The sequence below is a fragment of the Gastrolobium bilobum genome, unplaced genomic scaffold, assembly GCF_033153095.1.
Source record: "Gastrolobium bilobum isolate Gb01-03AN ecotype WA unplaced genomic scaffold, APGP_CSIRO_Gbil_v1 utg1154, whole genome shotgun sequence".
NCBI lineage: Eukaryota > Viridiplantae > Streptophyta > Magnoliopsida > Fabales > Fabaceae > Gastrolobium > Gastrolobium bilobum.
This window is the reverse complement of record NW_026898337.1, coordinates 149,397-158,644: the sequence shown is the minus strand read 5'-3', so window position 1 is coordinate 158,644 and position 9,248 is coordinate 149,397. Positions and strand designations below refer to the sequence as shown.

Genomic DNA, 9,248 nt, shown 5'->3' with positions numbered 1-9,248 from the left:
ATACGAACAAACGACAGAACATCAATGGTTATCAAAGCAGAAATTTAGAATGACTATACAGGTTTGTTCCCTCATATGATTCTGATTCCCTCAAGCTCACAAGGTTTCCACGAGGTCAACATGCTACAACAGAGTGAACAAGTGGTCATCTGAATAAGTTACACAATGATTCCAAAACCCTTTTTCATGAAGTTTATATTTCCTCAGGTTTTCAATCCGCATTGCTGTTACACATTATCCACCAAATGCGATGATCAGAGGATTTGCGCAGCCAGTTATCACGGCAGGAACAACTTCCCAGTTAATTTTACTCATCATCTAATTATAATTGCAGATATAAAAGACAAATAATTCCAGTGCTTCCATGTTCCAATATAAAATGCACACAAAAGAAGAAATCAAATTTTGTTGCCAACCAGTAACATACTATCATCAATAAAGAAAAGAGAAAAAAACAACTAAAGCCTTTTTCCCCACTAGATAGGGTCAGTCACCTGGATCAAAAGAACGTCATAAACCAGTTCTTCCACTTGATGTTGAGTTCATTCTCCCCTCCGAGAAGCTACATCTTTTACTAAATATGGAAAAAAGTAATACATTTACATTTTCCCTAATTCTGTGATTATTTTCTTTCATATCCTCTCTTTTTTCCTTTTGGGAAAGGGAGTACCAACTCCCTCAGCATGGAAAATGTGCTCCTTCCCTCCACTCGCAGGCTTATGCTCCTGTACAGGATTATACTTCATAGATACTAACTTTTCCTTTGCAGTCTTAAGCCTGCACCGTTCATATTCCTGGTACAATTTTGTGTAAGTAACAACAAGCTGTTGAACCTTTATACACGATATGTCATATGAAAATATCAACACTTACATAAGAATTCTTCAACCACTTAATCTGTTGCGAACAAAGAGTAAGGTCCATCTCAAGTGCCTGTATCCGAGATTCAGCAGGCACAACACATTGCTGCAACATCTGACTTTGCCTACCCCGGACAACCTCCAGTTGCCACACATTCAAAGCTACAGAGGCTTGTCTACAAAAACCAATCACATAGTCCCATTGTTGAATATAGAAGTTGTTACAATATTTGAATTACTGTTTGTATAAGATAGCATATTTGAATTACTGCTTGTATAAGATAGAATCCTCTGATTTGATTTGATTTAGTAGAAAGTTGTTGAAAATATTGTTAGTAGTTCCATAGTTTTAGGATGCTATAGCTGTATAAATTTACCTCCAAATTGGAGAAGAAATTATGAATGAAATACAAATATTTCAGTATCTCTGACTCTTTGTGTATGTTAGTGTTGGAGTCTTGACATGGTATCAGGTTCATTATGATCCTGGGAAGTGTTTTTTAACTCCCGCATTTTTTTTTCACCCAACCCGAACCATACCCGCCCCATTCCTTTGTTTCCTTGGTCTTGGGTTGCCATACCCAATGTTGTTAAAACGTAGTTTCTACGTTGAAACGGTAGGGGTGAGCAAAAACGTAAAATCGTGAAACGTAAACGAAACGTAAGAGTTTACTAAGTATAATATATATATATATATATATATATATATATTCAACATATATAAAATTAAAACACACCAATACATAAGTTATTATCTACATATTCAGTAATCATATAATATTAAAATATATATTCAGTAATGTTAAAATATATTAAAATAAAACATATATATTCAGTAATCATAATAAATATTAAAATATAATATGCATATGTTTATAATTTTTAATTATTTTTTGAATTATCTATATATTGATAGAACTCACAGTGAACTTGAAAATGAGAAAAGAATATATATACAAAATTGTCGGTGAACTTGAAAATGGGATCGGTATCTTCTCTCTCTCCACACAAATTCCATAAAAAACCAATTCCAACGCCTTCGTTGAATTTTGATGGCTGAAGAATCATCAGCATCGCTATCGCCGCAAGCTCCTCCTCCTCCGCAGTACGTGGAGGTGAATTGCAAAAGCTCCGGCAAGACTTGGCGGTTCGCGATGAAAACCGAGGCAGGGTTCGCGATGGCGCTCATAAATCGGAAGCTGAAAGGAGCAGTTCTGGTTGCTTCGCACGGTGAAGGATGGTTAAGAACCAATGCTTTTGGACCCAATTCCATTCTTTCCCATTTCGGTGAAGGTTAGAAGCCCCACACGGTCACCTTCTCAGATCTCGTTTTTTTTTTTTTTTGAACACTGAGTCAACTCGGTAAACTCGCCGAGTCAACCGAGTTGACTCGCCGTTTCAACCGTTTCAACTCATTTTACGTTTCAGCATCCGTTTCAACACGTTTTTTAGTCAAAAAACGTAGAATCGTACGTTTCAACCGTTTCGACACTACGTTTTAACAACACTGGCCATACCCGTATCTGTCCCTATCTTTATTTTTCTCTTTACCCGAAACCGACCCGAACCCGTGTCTCCTTTCCCAATTACCCTAATCTATTCCCAATGGAGAACCCTAATACTGAAAATAATACTGACAATAACACCGACCACCAACCACCCATCAACCAGTCGTCTACCTCTGCCAATCCTTCGTCCAATATTGTAATCCACCAAGACAATACTTCCTTCCCTATCACGGTGGTCCTCGATGACACCAACTATCCCCTATTGGTCACAACTAATGGAAATGCGCATAGGCACTCGCAACAAATCCGGTTTCTTGACCGGAGACACACCCAAACAACCCGTTGCAGATCCCACCTATGGAACCTGGCTCACTGAAAACCATAGGGTGAAGAGCTGGCTAATCGAATCCATGTCTCCTTCGTTGATGCAACGATTTCTTCGCCTGGAGACTGCTCACGAAATTTGGGACGCTGCTCTTCGGACCTTCTATGATGGTTCGGATGAAACGTGCTTGTTTGATCTTAACCAGCGTCTTTCAACACCAAACAAAATGGTAGGTCCTTGTCCATCTACTACAACGAATTGCTCTCGATTTTTCAAGAAATCGATCATCGTATGACCACTCAGGAGGGCTTTGTAGCAGGTGTTCTCCATCTGCATTCGTCCTTGGCTAGGCTTCGGGTTCACATATTTCTTAGTGGCTTGGATGCCGAGTTTGAATCGGTTTGTGGCGAAATCCTTCGAAAAGATCCCAAGTTGGATCTTGAACGAACATACGCTTTTGTTAGGCGTGAGGCTCAGCAACGTATCACCATGGTTCGCCCCTCCGCGTCCTTGGATTCCACTGCTTTGGTCACCCATTCGCCGCGTCCTCCCTCTGGATCAACACCCTACAGACCTCACAAAGATTCGTCCAAGTCCAGCTCCCTTCAATGCTCTCATTGCGGTGACTCGGGTCACCCAAAAATCAAATGCTATGAGAACATTGGTTAACCAGATTGGTGGGACTTCAGCAAACGTCCCCGTCGGAAGGTCATCAACCGCACCTTGGCCACCACCTCAGACGATGACTCTTCTTCCCTCCCTACTGCTAATACTATTTATGAAGGGATTCTAGGTAAGTCCTTTGTTTTCTCTACACTTTCTCAGAATTCCACTTGAATAATTGATATCGGTGCATCAGATCACATGGTTCGTGATCCCTCTTCCCTTACCTCTGTCTTTCACTCTGAAAATCACATGTTTCCACCGCGAATGGTGGCACCTCCATTATTACTGGTCAAGGTTCTATCCAATTATCCCCTGTTAATCCTTGATCATGTTCTGGTTGTACCTAATCTTGAGTGTAACTTGCTTTCGGTTAGTAAATTAACCACTGCTTTGAATTGTCATGTGACTTTTTGGCCTGATTACTGCCTTTTTCAGGGAATCCACTCCGAGGAGATTCTTGGTTATGGTGTTAGGCAAGGAAACTTTACTTCCTGGATGTATCCCACAATAATGGTGCCTCGGATGTTCATGCTGCCAACACTTCTACAGTGGACAAAGATAAGCAAGCAATTTGGTTGTGGCACAGGCGTCTTGGACACCCTTCCTTCAGTTATCTTAAGCAATTGTTTCCCAGTTTATTTTTCAGTCTTTTAATTTCTGAGTTTAAATGCTCTGTTTGTGAATTGGCCAAGAGCCATAGAATCTCTTTTTCCCCAAGCTTGAATAAAAGTTCTATCCCCTTCAAAGTTGTGCACTCTGATGTTTGGGGTCCTGCGAAAATCCCTTCATTTTCTAAATCTTATTATTATGTTTCCTTTATAGATGAATGTACACGTATGGTTTGGATCACTTTACTTAAACAAAAAAAATGAAGTTTTTTCTGCTTTCCAACACTTTCATGCTATGGTCCAAAATCAATTTTCCTCCTCTATTCATATTCTTCAATTCGACAACGGAACCGAATACGTTAATGGTGTTTTCACTGACTTCTTATTGTCAAAAGGCATCAAACACCAAACCTCTTGTCCCTACACCCCCCAACAAAACGGTTTGGCTGAAAGAAAAAATCGTCACTTGTTAGAAGTTGTTCGAGCCTCCCTATTTCAAATGAATGTTCCTACCCGTTATTGAGGAGAAGCCATCACTTCCGCTGCATACTTAATAAATAGAACACCATCTAGTGTCCTTAACTTCAAAACCCCTCTCCAAACTCTTGCATCTTTTTTCCCTATCCCTCACATGACTAATGTTGAACCTCGTACTTTTGGTTGTGTTACTTATGTTCATGTTCCAAAAACTTTGCGAAACAAGCTAGACCCTTGTGCCCGTAAATGTATCTTTGTTGGCTATTCCACCACTCAGAAAGGGTATAGGTGTTTTGACCCAATATCCCACAAGATGTATGTCACATTGGAGGCCTCATTTCACGAGTTAGAACCCTTTTATTCAGGGGGAGTACATGTTTCTTCTTCTCAGGGGGAGACATCTACACCTTTATTTGGAGAAGAAGACATATGGCTATCCACACAAGTAGCACCTCCGGCTCTGTCCAACTCAAACACAGATGCAGTCTTTGAATCCGAGCAAGAAGATGCAGTTTTGGAATCTGAACAAGAAAATGCAGCTGTCCAAGCCGAACAAGAAGCACCCTCACCTAATGATACACCTTGGCTAAATCATATACCCGAAATCTCCCCTGTGGACTTCCCTGAAAGGCAACCAGAAGACAATTCTGAGGTACACACTAATCCTTCTAACTCTAATTTATCTCCTTGTAACTCTACTTCACCTTGTATACCCCACATGCAAATAAGAAGGTCTCTTAGGTCCACCAAAGGAATACCAAAACATCTTTATGAAGCTGACCCAAAGGTAAAGACAAAATATCCAATTGGCAACTACATCTCCACACAAAATTTAGCCGAACCATGTATGCTAGCTGTTAATCAATTGTCTAGTGTGTGTATTCCGAATAGTGTGCAGGAAGCCTTGGATGATCCCAAGTGGAAAGAAGCCATAAATACAGACAGCACTTCAGAATAACTCTACCTAGGAACTAACTTCGCTGCCTCAAGGAAAGAAGACGGTTGGCTGTAAATGGGTATTTAATGTGAAGCTGAAAGCGGATGGGAGCATCGACAGATATAAAGCTAGACTAGTAGCAAAGGGGTATACTCAAAAATATGGTGTGGACTACCAAAAAACTTTTGCTCCGATAGCCAAACTAAACACAATTCAAATTCTGATCTCTTTGGCAGCAAATAGAGATTGGCCCTTGAAGCAATTCGATGTAAAAAATGCCTTTTAAATGGAGACTTGGAGGAGGAGGTGTATATGGATATACCACCAGGAGTAAAGTTCTCATCTTCAAACGAAAATAAAGTTTGCAAGCTAAGGAAAGCACTATATGGACTCAAACAATCACCAAGAGCATGGTTTGGTAGATTGTCACTCGTGATAAACCCTTGATTTATAAAGTTTTAAAGCATGAATTAGCTTAATTTGTGTGATTAAATGGATGGAAAAGAGGGTTAATGTCCTGGAAAGTCCTAAATACAAGTTCTGAAGTTTTTGTTGAAAATTTACATTTTTCTTGTAGGAAAATGAATCTCAAGAAGCAAAAGAGAGAAGGAAAAAGATTCTGAAGAATTTGGAGGATTCAAGTGTTGAGCGCTAAAATGTCCAAAGCAAACGTTTTAGCGCGCTGCTGCAAAAGGAAGCCCAAAATCTCAACATGACAATGGAGTTTGATCTTTCCTCTTCTCTTGTTATTTCTGTTTCTATGTCTGAGTAGAGTCCTTTGTAGTTGGATTTCAATGGAACTCAAGGATGAATTTATGTATGGTTGATTGAATATTATGATTATCTTTTATGTGATGGAATGAAAGTGTCTTTGTTAATTCTTTCCATTAAGGAAGTAATGTAGAACAAGAATGTTTACATTACTTCTGTAACTGGCAATTTCATCATCAGTGTTCTATTATTCAGGAATGGAAATAGGATTCTGATGCATCTTTAAAATCTCAGTGATTAATGTATGTATTGAGAAGGGAATCACCAAGGGATTGGGGTTTCTTGATTAATGTATCAACTAAGATAGTAAGGAATTACATCTTAGTGATAATAAGAAGATTGATTAACATCACATTGGAGATAATTCTTGATTGGATCGATTCTTACATAAGTTTATGGTTGAGGGATATTGATTTCCTTACTACTTGTTTTTAAAATTGTAATTCACATTCTAGTTATTTTACTGATTCCAAATATAATTCAAATTCTGGTGACAATTATCAATGCATTCAATGAATTCTTGTTTGATTCAACTTAATTATAAATGGTTAGTTGGTGTTTGAACACAAATCCTCGTAAGAACAATCTTTACTTATCATTTTATTACTTGTACGACTAGTACACTTGCTGAAGTCTCAACAACTCGCAATGAAGAAGTTTGGATATACCCAAAGTAATGCAGATCATACACTATTCTTCAAGAAAAATAAAGGAAAAATAACTATCCTTATAGTGTATCTTGATGATATGGTGCTCACTGGAGATGATGAAGAAGAGATGAAATCTCTTGAACCAAAATTAGCCACTGAGTTTGAAATGCAGAAATTGGGACAACTAAAATACTTTCTGGGAATTGAAGTTGCTAGATCACAACTAGGAATTGTATTGTCTCAAAGAAAGTACATCTTAGATCTCTTGGCAGAAACAGGAATGTTAGCGTGTAAACCTGCAGACACACCTATGGAGATGTACCACAAGCTCGGCATATATCCAAATCAGACTGAAGCTGACATCGGTTTGTATCAAAGATTGGTAGGAAGATTAATTTATCTCTCCCACACAAGACCAGACATTGCATATGCTGTCAGTGTAGTGAGTAGATTCATGCATTCACCTAGTGAAGAACACTTGAAAGCAGTATTTCGTATTCTGAGATATCTAAAAGGGTCTCCTGGTAAAGGTATTCTATTTGCCAAACATGAAAAAGAAATCATAGAAGGGTATACAGATTCAGATTGGGCTCGTGATAAGACAACTAGGCATTCCACCTCTGGTTATTTTACATTCGTAGAAGGAAATCTTGTTACCTAGAGAAGCAAGAAACATAAAGTAGTGGCTAGATCAAGTGCTGAACCGAATTCAGAGGTATGGCCTATGGTACAAGTGAAATATTATGGATCAAAACTATGCTAAGTGAGTTAGGATTCAAAATTAACCAGCCCATGAGCTTGTATTGTGACAACAAAGCTGCCATAGTAATTGCACATAATCCCGTACAGCATGACAGAACAAAGCATGTAGAGGTAGATAGACATTTCATCAAGGAAAAATTGGATCAACAAATAATCTGCACTCCGTATATCAGATCCGAAAATCAAATAGCAGATTTGTTGACGAAAGCTGTATGCGGAAAAAGTTTGAAGGAAGTAACTAACAAGTTGGGCATGATAGATATACATGCACCAACTTGAGGGGGAGTGTGGAATATAGAAGTTGTTACAATATTTGAATTACTGTTTGTATAAGATAGCATATTTGAATTACTGTTTGTATAAGATAGAATCCTCTGATTTGATTTGATTTAGTAGAAAGTTGTTGAAAATATTGTTAGTAGTTCCATAGTTTTAGGATGCTATAGCTGTATGAATTTACCTCCAAATTGGAGAAGAAATTATGAATGAAAATACAAATATTTCAGTATCTCTGTATCTCTGACTCTGTGTATGTTAGTGTTGGAGTTTTGACACCCATCACCAGAACACATCACTGAAGTTACAAATGCTAAAGGCTACAGGACTATAGCAAACACAACGCGGAGCAAAACTACAAATTAAGAATTGATACAATGCAATGGCCGCAGGGTCTAACACAGTTTATCTATGCCCTCAATGACCAATACACTCACTAACTTACCAAGTGCAATATTAATCTGATTCTGAAGTTACCCATGAAATGAAAAATTCAATCCACCCCATTACCTTTCTACGCTAAAAATAAAGGAAAATTACATGACTATCATAATTTTTCTAAGCACATAGCACCGAAAATATAATGATAAGTGAAGTACCTGACTCTACGCAAATTGTACAACTCTGCAGCAGTTTCTTCCATTTTGGTGGTCTCTTGAGCGATCCGCGTATCAATTTCTCGGATCCTTCTAGAATGTTCGTATATCTGGCTCTCCTTTCTCAGTAGAGCCCTCCAATGAGCCGCCACTCTTCTCTTCTTGTCTCTCTCGAACCTCACCAGCAAAAACTTAAATAAATAAAAATCTGAACTTTACACATCCCAGATATGAACATTATACCAAAATGCCAAGGACCCTATTTGGCAGCTCAGAAAATTTGGAAACACAGAAACCCATAATACCATTTAAATAAATAAATAAAAATCTGAACTTTACACATGCCCAGATAAGAAAATTATACCAAAAAGCCAAGGATCCTTTTTGGCAGCTCAGAAAATTTGAAAACACAGAAACCCATAATACAATTTAAATAAATAAAAAATAAAAATCTGAACTTTATAAATACCCAGACAGGAAAACTATACCAAAAAGCCAAGGACCCTGTTTGGTGGCAGCGCAGAAAATTAGAAGAACAGAATTACATTCCTACCTCAGTTTATATAGGGTTTTAGAAGAAGAAGAAGAAGAAGAAGCGATGGGAGAAGAAGTGTGAGTTAGGGGAAAGTCGGTGGAGAGAAGGTGGCTCCAAAGAGGGTCTTCGCATGAGAGGCGGTTAAAGCGGCGGCATGAGATGGAGATGCAGCAGAGATCCTTGTAGCTGAAACCGCTGATTCCGATACCGATTTCGAAAATTCGCCTCCATAGTTCGTCTGGTAGGGAAGACATTTCCAACCGTCAGAGCTTGGGTT

General features: G+C 38.5%; 1 protein-coding gene across 1 annotated transcript; it reads right to left on the bottom strand.

Annotated features, from left to right (window-relative positions):
* Positions 1-201: 201 nt before the first annotated feature.
* Positions 202-9,248, bottom strand: LOC133314990 (F-box protein SKIP24). Its single transcript, XM_061516545.1, has 4 exons — positions 8,990-9,248; positions 8,440-8,613; positions 874-1,036; positions 202-794 (listed from the first exon to the last, which is right to left on the bottom strand). The coding sequence occupies exons 1-4, from the start codon at positions 9,223-9,225 to the stop codon at positions 633-635; spliced, it is 735 nt and encodes a 244-aa protein (XP_061372529.1). The 5' UTR covers positions 9,226-9,248; the 3' UTR covers positions 202-632.